The sequence below is a fragment of the Ictidomys tridecemlineatus genome, chromosome 4, assembly GCF_052094955.1.
Source record: "Ictidomys tridecemlineatus isolate mIctTri1 chromosome 4, mIctTri1.hap1, whole genome shotgun sequence".
NCBI lineage: Eukaryota > Metazoa > Chordata > Mammalia > Rodentia > Sciuridae > Ictidomys > Ictidomys tridecemlineatus.
This window is the reverse complement of record NC_135480.1, coordinates 191743681-191761342: the sequence shown is the minus strand read 5'-3', so window position 1 is coordinate 191761342 and position 17662 is coordinate 191743681. Positions and strand designations below refer to the sequence as shown.

General features: G+C 45.0%; 1 protein-coding gene across 12 annotated transcripts in view; it reads left to right on the top strand.

The window, feature by feature from the left end:
* The window catches only part of Tnc (tenascin C), an 84384-nt gene that overhangs the window by 14937 nt on the left and 51785 nt on the right, over positions 1 to 17662 (top strand). For all 12 annotated transcript variants that reach the window (XM_078048061.1, XM_078048059.1, XM_078048062.1 and 9 more), the window contains exons 2-6: positions 8682 to 9258; positions 11771 to 13180; positions 14368 to 14631; positions 15680 to 15795; positions 16532 to 16688. In XM_078048061.1, coding sequence (XP_077904187.1) covers positions 8802 to 9258; positions 11771 to 13180; positions 14368 to 14631; positions 15680 to 15795; positions 16532 to 16688 — 2404 coding nt within the window. In that variant the 5' untranslated portion in view covers positions 8682 to 8801. The remainder of the gene's footprint in view (positions 1 to 8681; positions 9259 to 11770; positions 13181 to 14367; positions 14632 to 15679; positions 15796 to 16531; positions 16689 to 17662) is intronic.

Genomic DNA, 17662 nt, shown 5'->3' with positions numbered 1-17662 from the left:
TATTATCGTAGCATTGAAATGATCCCCTTTTGAGAAAGGAAAAGTAGACAATGAAAGTATATTTGAAATCATACAAATCAATTCCCGGAGAAGTCTTAGCTTTCCCTGAGAGTCCATGTTCCTGCTAACAGTCTTAGAGGCCTATTTTCATTTCAGGAGTTATCAACTCTATCCAGGAGTCTCCACTTCTCTCAAGGTCTACAAACTTTACTGAACTTGATTCCTGCAGGCTTTTGTAATTGTCCAAGCTTCCATCTGGCTCCCTCTGAGGTACATCTCACTCAAGCAGAATTCCATGCATCTGAATATCAGCGAGTTGGGTAGGAAAAGATTTCCAAACCTTTCTAGTCCTGCTATGCCAAATATTTGACGCATACATCCACCCTCCCCAGCTCCTACGTTGAGCTGTGTCTGTAACCTGTCCTTCCCAGATAAATCTCTTTAATTTCTTAACCTTGGCTCAAGCACTTGAGAACCTGTTTCCCAAGACGTGTGAAAGGGCCAACTAGATCTCTTAAAATACTGGACGAAGGACAAAATGGAAGAGGTCATTGTTCCATTGGGAAATGAACTCAAATCTATTTTTGAAACAATTTTTTTCAGAATTTTCCAGGAATCTATATAGTTGCCACTAGGTCAGACCCACTTTTTGTTTTCTTTTCTGTCCAGGCAAGAAATAGAAAAGAGAAAGCAAGTGCTCTGCAGCAGTTTTACTTCAAAAATTAAAACCAGACCTTACCGGGGCCGTTTGTGGTCTGAATGTATCAATGGATCTAGTCATATTTCATCTGAGCTTTTCTTAGGTACACTAAACCACAAATATGAATCTCATTATTGTGTCTGGATGGAAATATTTTATGGATTAAGATTTGTGGATTTAATTTGGTTGGTAAGGAAACTTCGGTTCAAGGAGTACAAGGGAGGGAGTCCCAATGCTTCGCCAAGGCTTGGGCCAAACAACATAGGAAAGACACATTCAATATTTGGGGGAGTTTTGTACTTAATAGTGGCTATTTGGCTTGAATCTAAAGTGACACCCAAATTAAGTTTGATAGAAATATTGCCAAGTTAACAAAAAGCCATGGGTCACTAGGACCAAAGATGATCTAGAATGGAGCCGCACATTGCTTTATTCTACGGGAGAACTGGAGACAATGAGCAGATGTCCCTTGCCCAAGGTCACACAATGAGTGGTTAGCAGAACTGGCTCAGCGTTCCTCTTCCTGTTCTTCAACTGGTTGCCCTTTCCACTGCGTGGTCCCATAAGGGCCAAGATTCTCCAAGAAGTTAAGATACATAGTAAAGATCAAAATTCAGGAGAGAGGTCTAAACTTAATGAACAAGAGATACTGTGATAAAATTGGAAAGGTTACTAGTGATAAGCCAAGAAACTTCCTTCATACCCAAACTGATTGTGTCGAGGCCTGGCCAGTCCACCTCCTGCTGGTGGAGCTTACTTTGGTCATACAGAAAGCTTGTCTCCAAGTGAAGCTCTGGGCTCCCAGGAGTTCCTGGGGGATTGACTAGATCTCCTGGAAAGGAGGGAGGCCTGTCTTGGTAACTCCTGCAGAAATGAGCCAACTATAGAATTGAGGCTGTGATGAATTCCTTGATACATCTTACCTTTAAAGAGATCACAGAGCCAATTACACTAGTTCCATCAGGAAAATGAAAGCATGTGTTCATTCTTTAATTCTACAAACCCAAGAACCTGGCATGTGTAGGTTTGAACCAAGAAATATTTTCAGCAACTGCATTTTGTGACTCTGCAGGAGGAAATTATAAGCTCTGTTATTATAGAGGATACAATTTTTCTTCTCCATTTTTGTGCCATTAACTTAGGGCCTGGCATATGGCAGGTATTTAATAAATATGTACATTGCAGTTGAAAGAACCTTATTGTGGAATTGGGATCAGAGTTGACATTTTACAGATAGAAAAGATGGGACGGATGGGTGGATGGAGGAATGTCGAAATGAAAACCCTCCAGCACCAAGAAGTCTAGAAATCTCTTAACACACATGCTTGCCAGGTTCCTACCCCTGATATTTCTCTCTGGAGACCCTTGCAGTGACCTCAGGCTAAGAATTAGTGGAAAACTTTCATATACATTTTTTAAATGTTTTCCCCAGGTTTACTGAGTGATAATTGACAAATAAGGGCAAGTAACATAATGATTTGATATTCGTAAGACATTGTAAAATGGTTACCAGATTCAAATGATTAACACATGCATCATTTCACACCTGTGTGTGTGTTTGTGTGTGTGTGTGTGTGTGTGTATGTGTGTGTGGGGGAAGATAATTGAAAATCTATTGTCTTAGCAGATTTTTTCAAAATGACTGGTTACATTTTATTTTTTAAAATTAAAAAAAAATTTTAGTTGTAGAAGGATAGCATACATTTATTTTATTTATTTTTATGTGGTGCTGAGGATCGAACCCAGTGCCTCACCCATGCTGGTAAGCACACTGCCACTGAGCTAAAGTCCCAGCCCTTTAGCAGACATTGTAATGTTTTTATTAGTGCACTATAATTATATGTAATAGTGGAATCTGTTGTGACATATTCAGATATATACATGACAAAATTTGCTTCAATTTGTTCCCTAGAACCTACCTAGCTTAGTCTCTGGGTTGTGATATGCACCTGTGTTTGGAGGCCTCCCAGTGGTATAAGGAAAAGATAGACTACAATCACATACCTTGGCCAAGAGGCAGAGAGGCAGGACCTCTGGATTAGAATATCTGCTTTATTCACTCATTTCCTGGGTGACTCTCTTTGGGTGTTTCAGTTCTTATTCTCCTAAATAAGTAGATGCAATAGCAGACAAGTTTCGTGTCAAATACTACCCCTACCTGACTGGATGTGGCTGCCTGGAGTGATGGGTTCAGAATAAATATCAAGAAGGGCTCCCCAGAAGTATTTCCCTATTGATTAGTGATATCTGCCACGTGGATTAGAATGAGTCATCCAGATGCCACTGATTTGCCACCACTAGACTCAGTGATCTTCTCCAGTTGCTTCTAAGCGCTGCTGAAGTGTGATTTTGATTCTATCATCTGACTTCTGTCTGGGTATGGAAAGTGCTGAGAAGCTGGGCCAAATGTTTCCCGTTAGACGCACAGTCCTGAAAGACTAAACCACAGGCAATCTGTTCTGGAGAAATTCCGGGCTTGGCAACATGGAGAAATATCCCAGTAGCAGCACTGCCCCTGAAAGGCCTTGGCCAGAGGACTGACCTCCCAGAAAAGAAGAGGGCCCCACCCAGGCTCATTGACTTGCTTACCCTGCTACTGACTAAGGCCAGACAGACTAGGAGGACAGTGTGGTAGGTATGAGGGTGGTAGCCCTCACCTCCTCACCCTCCCAAGGATTCCAGAGTATCCCTGCTACTTCACTAACTGAAACGGAAAAAGCAACAGTGGGATTTTCTTGGGGTGGGGTGGGGGGAGAGATGGTCTTTTTAAAGTGAAGTGAAGGCTTTCCTAAATTCTCTTATGAATCTCTCACCCATCGGAGACTAGCTTCTGCTAACTGCATTCTCCATAGAAAAAGACAGAGAAATTATGCACAGTAGTTACCAAAACTGCCTTCTTTTTAAGTATTAGCTACTAAGTGTTGCACACCCAATATCTCATTTATTCAAGTTTCTCCTCCATTGCAGTTGAAAGAACCTTATTGTGGAATTGGTATCAGTGTTGCCATTTTATAGTTAGGAAAATTGAGGCTCCGGGAGGCAAGGTTCCAAATCCAAGGTCATAGTTACTAGCTGGAATCATATGGAGTTGCCACTACCCAGACACTTTTGACCTAAAACAATGGCAACTTCATATGGTGCAAACTAATATCAAGTGGCAGAAACAAGATCCACCAGTATTTACCTGATTCTAGAGCAGACATTCTCAAGCATCACACAGACTCTTCTTGGCTGTTTGTCAGTTTGGGCACTTATCACTCTTTCCAGTAAGGATCTGTTGACATATCTGCCTCCTTTAGTGGACTGTGAACTCATGGAGACCAAGACCTGTCCATCATGAATCTCTGAAACACTGCACCAGCCCTGGGCTGTCCCATAGCCTGTTATTTCATTCATTCCCCTCATCTCTGTTGAATTCATTTAAAAAAATGAATTCTTAGGACTTTGGATGACAACTGGCTTCACTGTGCATCTTGTATCCTTTGGGGCCATGGAGTCAAGCCAACTCCAACTTCCTTAGAATCGAGACCTGGTAACCCTGCACCATGCTACTTACCTAAGTGGATAACTGCTTTTCAGTGCTGGAATTCAAACACCTGGGGCTCAGGAGGTCTTTGGTTTGTCATTTAGAGATTTCTCAATTAGTTTATGACTCAGGTTGTGCTGGACTCATTGAACTGTAGAGATCAAATGTCCTCGGGAAAAAAAAAAATCCAACTTAAAGCTGTTTCCTGGCTTCTTTCTCTCTCTGACACATTCCAAGAAGGAATTTATGGAAGTTGGGAAGGACAAGGGGTGAGGAATTTCTAGAACATTTAAGAACGTCCATGTAAGCAACTCTATGCTTGAATGACTGGGCACAATAAAATTCTCTGGTCTGTAAGCCAGAAAAAAATGTTGGTGTAAGCTGCCTCGTGTGCTTCCAAAATGATGTGGAAACAAAATCATCTGCATTTTTAAACACTAGGAATCAGGCTTGTCCTTCCAAACCTAGGATATTTCACATGCATACCTAACTCACTCAGATAAATATATTGCACAGGCTACGAAAAATGAAGTCATAAGGAACTGATTCTGAAATATGACTCTAGCCAGTGGGAAGTTTTATCTTTATCGAAGAATGAAATCGCTTATTGTTTATTATCCAGCTGTGACCAAGGAAATTTTCAAAGCTTGTTGATTCCTTTCTCTGGCAATGGTCTTTGTCCTGTGGTGAGGTGCCTAAAAATAACCCTTAGTTTATTCCACGCAGCTTCCAAAAGGTTAGCCACCAAACAGCTTGCCCAGCAGAATCTTTCTCCTAGTATGCTAATTTTTTTTTTTTTACTACTTGCAACCAACCCCCAATTTAGACCCCCACATTTGCACTTGTTCTGTCTTTTGGGGACACAGAGACAAGCCAGCTCCTACTTCTCTAGGATTTGTAACGGTGACCCTGCCCCCACCTGGATCCTGGTTTTCCCAGCTACAAAGTAAATAAGCACAGGTCTGTAGTTCTTCCTCCTACAAGATGTTTCCCAGACCTTTCATTACCAGTCATTTACCATAAAGATAAGAATCCAGTGTGTCTTTTAAGGAGCCTCTGTAGAACATTTGCTCATTATGACATTAAGGCCCTACTATCAGAACTTGAGCCTTCATGTCTGATTTAAATCTCCCAAGCTACAGTCTTAATTTTCCCGAGGTCTGTCCTCAAAAAAATAAAATAAAATAAAATATAACATAAACCAGCCAGTTGTCTACATGAGAATAGTTTGCATTCTTAACAGTCATTATTTGCTGCCGAGATTTTCCCTCTCTGGAATAAATATTTTTAGTTCTAGTAAATTGATCTTCACAAGGTTGACCGCCTTGCTCATCAGTGATTTCTGCAGCTTCTTTGATCTAGATCCAAGCTGCTGCTGAGTTTAGGACTGGATTCAAGGAGGAGGTCAAGCTCCAGCTTAAGCAAAAGAAGGGTTATTGGTGTGGACTTGTGTTAGGTTTTGTTCCCAGGAGGATAACAAAATAGCAGCTACTGTTTAGTGAGTGCCTACTCTGAGCCACACCATGCTGAGTGCTCTATGTACATATCCCTAATCCTTAATGTCCTTGATACCCTCATCATGGTTTGACCCCTCCCTTATAAGATCGTGCCTCAGAAGGTAGGTAGCTTGCCCAAACTACACATCAGGAGTGGCATTTGAACCCAGGTATTTCTGATTCTAAAGCTTAAGCATTTTCCACAATACTAAAGATGTTATGGATCTTTTCCCAATCATAAAACCTGCCCTCAGGCTACCATGAGCCAACACTTAAGAATAACATGCCCTGTGCTGGGCACGGTGGCTCACATCTCTAATGCCAGCAACTCAGGAAGCTGAGGCACAAATATCACAAGTTTGAGGCTAGCCTCAGTTACTTAGCAAGACCCTGAGCAATTTAACGAGTTCCTGTCTCAAAAATTTAAAAGAGCTGGGGAGTGTGGCTTAGTGGTAAAGCACCTCTGGGTTCAATCCCGAGCATCAGATAAAGAATACCATACAGTGTTAGTGCACATCACACATATGCAGTAGAAATCTTCACCCTACCCACTCTCTGAGCATAATTTCCCTAACTCATTGCCTTGGAGTCTCAACCAACAACCCTAGGGGTGTTTTAGATGGAAATCTAGGTTGTTTAACAACACAGACAAAGGTGTTAAGTGAAATCAAAAGCATTTTGTGGTGAGGCCCGCTGCAGCCCTTCTTCCAAGGGGGAAAAAAAAGAAAGAGCTAAGAAATCCAGAGAAAAGGGTGGGAGCAAAAGAATTGTGAAGGCAAATCTAGTCAGAACAGGCATTCTACTAGACCATGCAGTTAATCAATATTCATCAGAGAACAAATGACAAGGACATAATAGTTTGAGAGAAGAGAGTACCCTGCACTTCTATTCAGGATAATCTTCATTCACTGACCTTCCCTACATCACCCACCCACAGCTAGTTATTTAGGGAACATTTTTGAATAAGAAAGCATGATTAGAAGTGGTTTTGTTCCTAACCATGGAGTAGACATGCCCTGAGTAGTCACTACTTGAATCGAATCGTAGGATTAAAATTAGGATGCGGTGGGGGTGGGGGTAGGATGCTCTTGGTTAAATGCACAGCGATGCTTTTGAGGTCTTTGGATCCCTTCCCAATCCTATAAAAATACTGCTCAGTTCAGTGTTCCTTGCTGCCAAACCTCTCCAGGCATTGCAAAGACTTTCTGTCCTATGAAGAAGATGATCATTTGTGATCAAGTTGATACATTCTATCATTGTGATAAGATCTTTCTGAGATAAAGAGTAGAAAACTTCTTATAGGATTAGTAACCCCAATATCATAGCTTATTGACATCAGTAGCTAACTTAGAATTTGCAAGTGTAAGAAGACCATACCTATAAGAAAATGTCAGTTTTTTAAATAGTTTAAAAAACAAAGAGCAAGCACTGGAGTTGTAGCTCTTGCATAGCACACACAAGTGTTTGGGTACCAATTCTAGCATTACAAAAAAAAAATAAAGTTCTTCAATAATCTTGATTTAGGTGTACTTTCTGATTAAAGAGGGTCATGAGTGAATTCGTGGTTGCATCTAAGGCATTGGTCTGTATTAAAACTACCCAATTTAGCCACGTCTTCCTATTTCCACTCAATTTCTCAAGTGCCTTTCCACTGTTACCTGATTGCCCATAAGGGTCAATAGCCACATGGGTCAATAGCCACATGGCAGATGAATAAGAAAACTTAGGAAAGTCACAAATGTTCACAGTAGCAAAATGTCCTCCATAATGTTTTCATGTTATCCCTTAATTTCATGTTATCCTTAATTTCTCAAGCACTGTAATCAGTTAGATTGGAAACCCACAGTATAAATCCTTTGTATCCTTTCTTTGTCCCCTAAATAATGATGATTCCATTTTCTTCTTAGTCCTATTATTTAGTCCGCTAAGAGTAGACACTTGGTCTTGTATTTATTTCCGCCCCCCACAGAACTCTGATTCTGGGGAAACTCAGCAGGGATTCTGTATGTACTTGTGGGTTGGAGAAATCACCAGAGGCTCATGCACACCCTTTCTGAGCCAGCTGGTGCTGTGGATCTCAGTTTAAATAACAGGTTCAGGAATTCCTTCTCAAGCTCTTCTAAAAACTAGACTTTGGAGGGCTTTAGATATAAACCAAGAAGAAAGGAAACTGAGCATGAGAGAGAGAGAGAGAGAGAGAGAGAGAGAGAGAGAGAGAGAGAGAGAGAGAGAGAATGCTATGCCACCAGCCACATAACTAGAAAGAAGCTCAGCTGGATAAAAACTCAGTTTACCTTCTGGTGTCCTTCAACCTTGTCTTCCACCTCCTGTGGCAGAAGAGAACCAGTGGATAGTGTTAAACTCTGTTTGGGGAGTCCGTAATAGGAGGCAGGAGTCACAACACAGTTCCTGGGAGACTGTGGCCTTTGTATTCCTATAACAATTCCCTCAGATGGTTTGGCCAGTAAATACTGAAGGAATCAATGACCACATGAGTGATTTCTATTTAATACTTGTATCCTTTTAAACCCTGCACTAGCCATTATGGTCTTCACTGTACATAAAATGAAATAAGGAGGAAAAAAAGTCATATAACTTGCCCAAGGACCCAGAGCTCGGTGAGATACAAACTCATGTTGACTTCATTCTAATGTTCGGCACTTTCCTCTGTACCCTGCTCTCCCCTTAAATTTCTAACAGTCGAATAGTGAGTGAAATTGTGCCTTCAAGAATGCAGAAATTCGTTTTGAACGACCAACAATAATAAAAAAAAAAAAAAAAAAAAAAGAATGCAGAAATTCTTTTAGAGTTCATTTTATATCATCACTAGAGCATAATGAAGAAACACAGGAAGCTCCAAGCACCCGACATGTAAGACCAAGATTCACTCAAAATTGTTCATATGCAATAGGTTCAGTTAGGTACTAATAAGTTTGTTGTTTCCTTTGTTTATTTGTAGGAAGTCATTCTTTCCAGGAGATCAGGGACGACCATTTTGGATTCTACTCTGCATTCCTAAATCCCAGGTTCTACTGAGACTGACATCCTAGAGCCTGGGCCAAGCCTCCCTCCCTCGGCCATGGGGGTCCTGACCGGATTATTGCCGGGCATCTTCCTGGCTTTGCTGGCCCTCCCTTCTGAAGGTGGAGTCCTAAAGAAAGTCATCCGGCACAAGAGACAGAGCGCTGTGAACATCTCCCTGCCGGAGGAGAACCAGCCCGTGGTGTTCAACCACGTCTACAACATCAAGCTGCCCGTGGGGTCCCAGTGCTCGGTGGATCTGGAATCAGCCAGTGGGGAGAAGGACCTGGCCCCACCCTCAGAGCCCAGCGGAAGCTTCCAGGAGCACACCGTGGATGGGGAAAATCAGATCGTCTTCACGCACCGCATCAACATCCCCCGCCGCGCCTGCGGCTGTGCCGCGGCCCCTGATGTGAAGGAGCTGTTGAACCGGCTGGAGGAGCTGGAGGTCCTAGTGTCCTCCTTGCGGGAGCAATGCACCATGGGAGCCGGCTGCTGTCTCCAATCTGCTGAAGGTACGCGTCCCCATCGCTTTAAGATGGGAAAAATGATGAGCATAGCAAGACCCATTCCTTGTTTCCAAAGTGGGTTCCCTGGGAAACTACTCTGTCAAAGTGCTCATTAAAAAGATTTTAAGATTAAAAAAAAAAAAAACATGTGGAGAATGTGGCCCTCTCTCCTGCTCCTGGAGGAGTCAGTGTTGCAAATGTTTCTCACGGGGAATTGTCAGGCTGCAAAGAATTCTCCTTTTGAAAACCTTATTTCATTCTAAGTATATGTTTCGAAAAGTTTGGCTGTGACATCTACCCATTCTTGACCCAAAAACCTACCATCATGAAATCCCTGCCCCACAGGCACACTCTCTGGAAGGCTCTAGCCCCTTCGCTGCATTATACAAAGAGGTAAACCAAGGCCCGCGAGGTGGATGGGATTCTCCAGGTCGTGCAGTGAAGAGCTGAGTTAGGTCTTAAGAGCACTAGTGCACATCTAAGTGTGCCTCCAAGGTCCAGTGCTGCCCTCGCAGGACTCAGTCTGTGGGAACTGGACATTCATGTCTTGATAGTCACAATCATGTCGGAAGCCCCCTCAGGGCACCAGACACTGACTTTATTATCTTGTTTGAGCTCCTCAATTCCCCCTTTAAGATAAGGCTTGACATTCCTTCTGCAGACCTAAGGATTAAAGTTCAAAGAAGTTACCCAAATGCCACAGGATGACAGAGAGTGATGAGGGGCAGGCGCCTTGGATACGCCTGCGTCTCCAGAGCCCATGCTCGCCTGTTGCATCTGTCTTCACGTGCATCCCAATTTGTCTGGTTTGGAATTATGTCTTCATTTTCATCCCCTAACATCAGAAGGGCTACAGAAGATTTGATAACCTCAAGTCAGAAGCAAAAATCTCATTTCTGCCACCCGGAAAAAAAAAAAAAAACAACAAAACCCAGTACCATAAAGTTCTTCAATCGTTATTTAAGAGTAGTTATTTAAGTTATTAGTTGTTTAAGAATAGACCTAACCACTAAATAACCACTTGGTAGCATTAACTGAGGAGTGTTGTAGGACATGTTCTAGGAATCTAAAGGAGAATTTTTAGAAGTTTTCACTGGGCATAAGTTACTTTATCTTCCACATGTGTCAATTTTCTGGGAAAATACAGGTGAGAGAGTACACAGTAATGGAAAGGGTAGTGGACACAATTGTTTACAGGAGAGCTGGCCAATAACACTTGTAATCTTAAATTTCCCAGTAGTCAAATAAAAGAAAAAGAAACAGGCAAAAATAATTTTGATCATCTATTTTGCTTAACTCTATGTAGCCAAAATAACCATTTTTCACCACAGGAACAATATAAAAATTAATATTGGATATTTTTTTCTTTTATGTTCAATCTTTGAAGTTTGGTGTACGTTTTCTGCTTAAATGCATCTCAATTCAGCTGAGCCACAATTTTTGGTGCTTGGTAGCCACATGTGGACAGTGGCCACTCTATCGGAAAACACACATTACATTCTCATTTTTCAAACCAACTTTTATAAAAAAAAATTTCTTCCTTCCTGCTATCAGGAAGGAGTGAACATATAATAATACAACTGGACCTAGATGCAAAAACTAGGAAAGTGAGCTCTGCTTCTTCACTTGGGATAAGCCCAGTGGCTCTGCACATTGCACCAACCAGTATCTAGTTGCAAAGGGCTGTCAGCCCAGAAGCTGCATCCCTCAGGCCCGCCCACCACTGCAGCCTCCCGGGGAGCGTGATGGGGAAAAGACAGAGGCACAGGCGTTTTCTGGGGGCAGGCCAAATTGAAAAGTGTCCTGACAGAATTAGAAAGCCACTACTTAGCTGCCTCGTTTCAGTTTTGGAAAATTCACAAGTTTTTGTCACATAAGCCCACATATAGCAATTTGAATCGACCCCAAAATAGTTCTGGAAAAGCAAACAGGAAAAAAAATCACAATGAGCATAGGAGTAAGTTCTTAACGTCCTCATCTGACCCTTGTGTGTCCCCAGAAGACATCAGTCCCACTGGGCCTACAAGGACACTGAGCTCCAGAGAATCCAAATCCCTTCCCAAACATGGCACAGCGATTGAATCCAAAGTCAGAGTGAAGTTTGGTCCAACAAGAATTTCTCAGGTTTCCTGTATGCCTGACCTTGTCTCAGCACCAGGGAAGCAGCCCTGGGTAATGAACAGCACAAGACAATGACTCACCCTGTCTGGAGTCCTGGGACTCCTTGCAAATGTGATGAAAATTACTGATCCTTTCCCCAGGGGTAGAAATACACACACATACACACACGCATGCATTACCCTTGCCTACAAGTCTACAATTTCAGGCTGTGGAAGTTGGGAATCCCTGCTTCTGTAACTGGATATGAGTCCAGTCTGGTGTTACACAATAAGCAGCTGGTTTTCAAACCAGATGGAGCCTGGACCATCCTCAGGCTGAATTTGCATCTGGGTTTTAAGGGTACCAGCAGATACTGCTGCTTGGCCACCTCTGAGAGCCTCTGTTCTCTTCATTGCAGGCCGCCTGGACACGAGGCCCTTCTGCAGCGGTCATGGCAACTTCAGCACTGAAGGGTGTGGCTGCCTCTGCGAACCTGGATGGAAAGGCCCCAACTGCTCCGAGCCTGAATGCCCGGGCAACTGTAACCTTCGAGGCCAGTGCCTCGACGGACAGTGCAACTGCGATGAGGGCTTCACTGGTGAGGACTGCAGCCAGCTGGCCTGTCCCAGCGATTGCAATGACCAGGGCCGGTGCGTGAACGGGGTCTGCGTCTGCTTTGAAGGCTACGCCGGGGCCGACTGCAGCCAGGAGGTCTGCCCGGTGCCCTGCAGCGAGGAGCACGGGACATGTGTGGACGGCCGGTGCGTGTGCCAGGATGGCTTTGCGGGCGAAGACTGCAACGAGCCCCTGTGTCTCAACAACTGCTACAACCGCGGGCGCTGCGTGGAGAACGAGTGCGTGTGCGACGAGGGCTTCACGGGAGACGACTGCGGCGAGCTCGTCTGTCCCAATGACTGCTTTGACCGCGGTCGCTGCATCAACGGCACCTGCTTCTGCGAAGAAGGCTTCACGGGCGAGGACTGTGGCCAACTCACCTGCCCCAACGCCTGCCAGGGCCGCGGCCAGTGCGAGGAGGGGCAGTGCGTGTGTGATGAGGGCTTCGCGGGCGCAGACTGCAGCGAGAAGCGGTGTCCCGCGGACTGTCACCACCGCGGCCGCTGCTTCAAAGGCCAGTGCGAGTGCGACGACGGATTCACGGGCCCAGACTGCGGGGAACTCAAATGTCCCAATGGCTGCAGCGGCCATGGCCGCTGCGTCAATGGCCAGTGCGTGTGTGACGAGGGCTACACCGCGGAGGACTGCAGCCAGCAGCGGTGCCCCAGCGACTGTCACGGCCGGGGACGCTGCGTCCAGGGCAAGTGCGTGTGCGAGCAGGGCTTCAAGGGCTACGACTGCAGTGAAATGAGCTGCCCCAATGACTGCCACCAGCATGGCCGCTGTGTGAATGGCATGTGCGTCTGTGACGACGGATACACCGGGGAAGACTGCCGGGACCTTCGCTGCCCCCGGGACTGCAGCAACCGCGGCCGCTGTGTGGACGGGAAGTGCCTGTGCGAGGAGGGCTTCACGGGCCCCGACTGTGCCGAGCTCTCCTGCCCCAGTGACTGCCATGGCCAAGGCCGCTGCGTGAACGGGCAGTGCGTGTGCCACGAGGGCTTCACAGGCAAAGACTGCAAGGAGCTAAGGTGTCCAAGCGACTGCCACGGCCAGGGCCGCTGCGAGGACGGCCAGTGCATCTGTCACCAGGGCTTCACAGGCCCCGACTGTGGGCAGCGATCCTGCCCCAATGACTGCAGCGAACGGGGACAGTGTGTCTCTGGGCACTGCATCTGCATCGAGGGCTACACCGGGGAAGACTGCTCAGAAGGTGAGTACCTGTGCCAGTAAGAGTGATAACGGCTGTGATGTTCCAGTGTGCACTGGAGGACTATTCGTATCAACACACCCAGATTCTATTTATTCGTGATATTAATACATTTATATCAAACACTCATGTGTGGGCTCTGGACACTCACGACTATGGTGACTACCTTGGTACAGGGTTACCTGGCTGAGAGCTCAAAGGCTCAGAGAGGTTATGTCATTTTCCCAATCACACACACACACACACACAGCTGGTGCTTGGGTCTGCCTAACTCATGTACACTGAGTTGAACATCCATTGCCAAGCTGAGGTAGATAGAGATGTCTTTCCTTTTGCTAAGCATGGACCTTCTTTCCTACTTTCCACTGACTTTGAGCTGATAGCAAACAACCCCCACCCCTAAATTTGGATGAATTGATAATTCAGCAACATTGAGTAGACAGTAAGATTACCTAGAATGAATGGTTTTAAATGTACATTCAGCTAGATTCCCTGCTGATCAGCTATAAGGTAGGCCTGCCACTTAAATTTCTTTTATTTTTTTAACTGCTTTTATCTTAAGGGCTATGAGCTCCTTCATGGAGCCCTGTTCTCAGCAGTCAGCAAAGGGAATGGTACATAGTAACTGCTCAGGAAACATTGGTGGAATCATATGCAAAGACTAATAATGCTCATCTTTAATGAGATCTTTGTACCTCTCTCATTTACCTGTATTGTAATTGTCATGACAGAATTTCTGCTCTTGGCATCTAGGAATAAAGAGCTCCATGTTTAACATGGCCAAAGTATGACAGTCTGGTCGGTAAGGATACAGGCCAGCAGGGAGGCCATGTGAGCCGCAGACCTGATAGGGTTAGCACACTTGAGCAATCTCAGGTGGCACTTTCCCAGGCCCACAGCCCGAATCTGAGCTAGGATTCAGGGAGTGGAGAAGTAGACAGGGGCAGGTCATAAGGAGCATTGAAGGCCACACCACTGACCTGGAACTGAGTAGAAGACTACTGGATTTCAGAGATGGATCCCAACAGGGGGTCCTTCTGCACTTTAGAGAGGGTGGAAGCTGGATTTCAAGGGGAGAGCCTCGGGCCTCTGTGGATTACAGTGGAGGAGGCAGTGGCCCACGGAAGCAAACATAAAAGGATTTCATAGGTACATTACTCACCCCAGATGTCCTTCCTCACTCCTGCCAGTGTCCCCTCCCAAAGACCTCATTGTGACGGAAGTCACGGAAGAGACTGTCAACCTGGCCTGGGACAATGAGATGCGGGTCACAGAGTACCTCATCATGTACACACCCACCCACGCCGACGGCCTGGAGATGCAGTTCCGTGTGCCCGGGGACCAGACATCCACCACCATCCAGGAGCTGGAGCCTGGTGTGGAGTACTTTATCCGCGTGTTCGCCATCCTGGAAAACAAAAGGAGCATTCCCGTCAGCGCCCGGGTGGCCACCTGTGAGTGAGCAAAGCCCCTCTGGACAGTCCCCCCCAGCCTCTCCCCACACAAAGTGCAGGGCCTTCCCCAGGAACTACCCTCACTCTGCCCCCTCAGCCCCCCTTTCTCCTTTTATACTTACCCCAAGTAAGCCTGGAATCCAGTTGAGTTCATTATCTTCTGTTGTCAACTCCTCATTTCCTACCCGTCTCCCTCCTGGCTCTCCCCAGGTCCTTTCTCCATAGCAGGCACCATGTATCAAGAGTTCACCAGGCACCAGACTTTGTACTAACTCATCCAACCCATGAGACAGGAGCTGTTGTTAACCCTGTGTACAGATGAGGATACTGAGACTGAGTGATTAAGCGTGGTTAAGGACCTCATCCCAGATCCACAGCTAACAAGTGGAAGAGATGGCCTTCGGACCCTGGCAGTCCCCGCAAATTTATGTTCTTAGCCACTGTTTTGCTTGTGTGTGTGTGTGTGTGTGTGTGTGTGTGTGTGTGTGTGTAAATGTTAGGGTTCAAGTTGTTCCTTTAAGAATCTGGCATCAGCATAATTACCTTTGAACCTGAAAAGCAAGCTGTGGCTAGAAGTTGGCCTTGTCTTGCTTAGTAATAATGGCATTGGCTGCCACTTAATGAACTTGGGCTGCATGCCAAGAAGCGGGCCGGGCAGTCTGCATGGAATATCCTGCTCAGTTCTCAAGGATTCCTAAGGACAGTCATATGTGCCTCCTTCTCACAGGAAAGGAAACAGTCACAGGGCATTTTGTGCATCTTGCCCAAGGTCACTATATTAGTGGTGGAGCTAAAATTCTAGCATACTCTAACTCCAAATTCTGTCTTTTATTAGGTTTAACCCTATGAAATTGCAAATATTTCATCTTATGATTTGCAGCAATATTAATTTTCATACTACCGTACAATAGATCACGTCCTCGAAGACACTTAAAACAGACTCCAGCTGTGGTTATCAGCCCCGGGCCATGGGCAGCCATCACGGATTGAGAGGCCCCTATCTCACCTCTGCCCATCCTTACGTATGTTTTTGTGCTGTTCCTTACAGACCTGCCTGCACCTGAGGGCCTGAAATTCAAGTCCATCAAGGAGACATCTGTGGAAGTGGAGTGGGACCCTCTAGACATTGCTTTCGAAACATGGGAGATCATCTTCAGGAATATGGTAAGGGACACAAGGGAGCAGGTCTGTTTGATCTTAAGGTTCTGGAATGATTGAAGGATTCTGCAGTTTTACATCTCTTGATTTCCTTAGCTTTGGGTAGAATACCAGGCTCTAACTAGCACTTGATGTGTTTGCATGTATATTTTAAGTGATGTTAAGTTTGCCCTGATATTAATAAGTCAAAAGTATAGTAGTTAAGGCTAAAACCCTAGACAAATACAAGTGGAAATATTTCTAGTTTCCTTCTTGAAAATCTCAACTCAGAGCCAAAGAAAAGAAGAACCAGGCTCTTCCATGCAACATCTCCAGGCATATCTCAGATTACATGCCAAAGGCCCTGGTGTGTCAGGGAACCCTGTTTCTCAATTTCACCCCAGACTCTGCTACCAGCTAGCTGTGTAACCATGGGGGCAATATCACAACTTCTCTGATACCAGCCTTTCCATGTGTCAAAAGTGGCATTGTTTGTGGCTTTAGAATTCCTTTGCCTCGTCCATTCTGTCCTTTGACTTACATGTCAACAGGTGAGTAGGGAGATTTGAAAAGCAGGAGAAATGAACTGGAGACATCCTTTCTCATCTCTGTATCCTCCGTATATGGATCTGCTGCCTACCTAAGGGAGCCTAACGAGGAGAGGGAAGAGCCACAGAGGAAGGAATGGACACAGCGAATGACTCACATAAGTGGAGATGTCGGCACTTCCTTTAAGTCTTATCAAGGGGTTCCTCTCTTTCAGAATAAAGAAGATGAGGGAGAAATTACCAAAAGCCTGAGGAGGCCGGAGACCTCCTACCGGCAAACTGGTCTAGCTCCTGGGCAAGAATATGAGATCTCGCTGCACATCGTGAAAAACAACACCCGGGGCCCTGGCCTGAAGAGAGTGACCACCACCCGTGAGTATCACCTGGACTGTGCCTTGTGGAACCTCCTGGTTGATAAAGTACCTCCTACATGACATCTGCATCACTTAGCTTTTGCCGATTAACAAAAGGCATATGTGAGGGGTCGGGCTCATTGAGCTGGCCTGGACAGGGCTCATTCATATACCTGTGTAATCTGGGACTGATTGCCCAGAATGGCTTCACCCAGGATGGTGACTTTCTGCTCCATGTGGGCCTAACCTTTGGTTGCTTACCTGGGGCTAGAAACACATAATTTGTGTCAGAGCCCATCTCAAAGCCATGGAACTTAAGGGGTAGGAAAACTTAAAAAATGAAAAATTTCTTAATGAGAGGAGCTTCACTGTCACATTGCAAAGGAGCAGGAAGATAAATAATTGAGGACATGGAAAACCATCTGCCACATTATCTAAATTAATACTATCACCCCGCCCCATAACAGAGATAGGGCAGATATTCATGCTATTTATTTCAAGAGTAGAAACTAAGGCTTGGAGAAGCTGAATCACTTTAACTAATACTTAATACCATCAGAGCCGCAACTTTCAGCCAGGGTTTGTTTTAGAACTCTAAACCCATTACCAATCAATAGCCTCTGTTTTGAGCAGAATGTTGAAACCTAAGTAAAATTTCACTCAATCCTAATGTTGTCAGAACTTCTTGGAGTAGAAAAGGATTTGGATCACTACTAGATCATTTGGTGGGGGGGTGGGAAATAACAATAATCTGAATTCGAAGTTGCTCTACCAGGAAGCAAATTTTTTAAAAAAGAAGAAATTAATTTTGCATTGCCATTTAGGAAAAGCTCTTACTTTTTTCAAGATAGCATATGTGCCAACTCTTAGGAATTGACTCTTCTTGGCAGGGGGTTGTTGGAAAAGTTAAACTGTTGACTAATGACAAGAAAGAACATCTTGCATTTAAATGTTTGCACATTTTGCTGAGCTCAGAGCCAATTCCTAGGATCG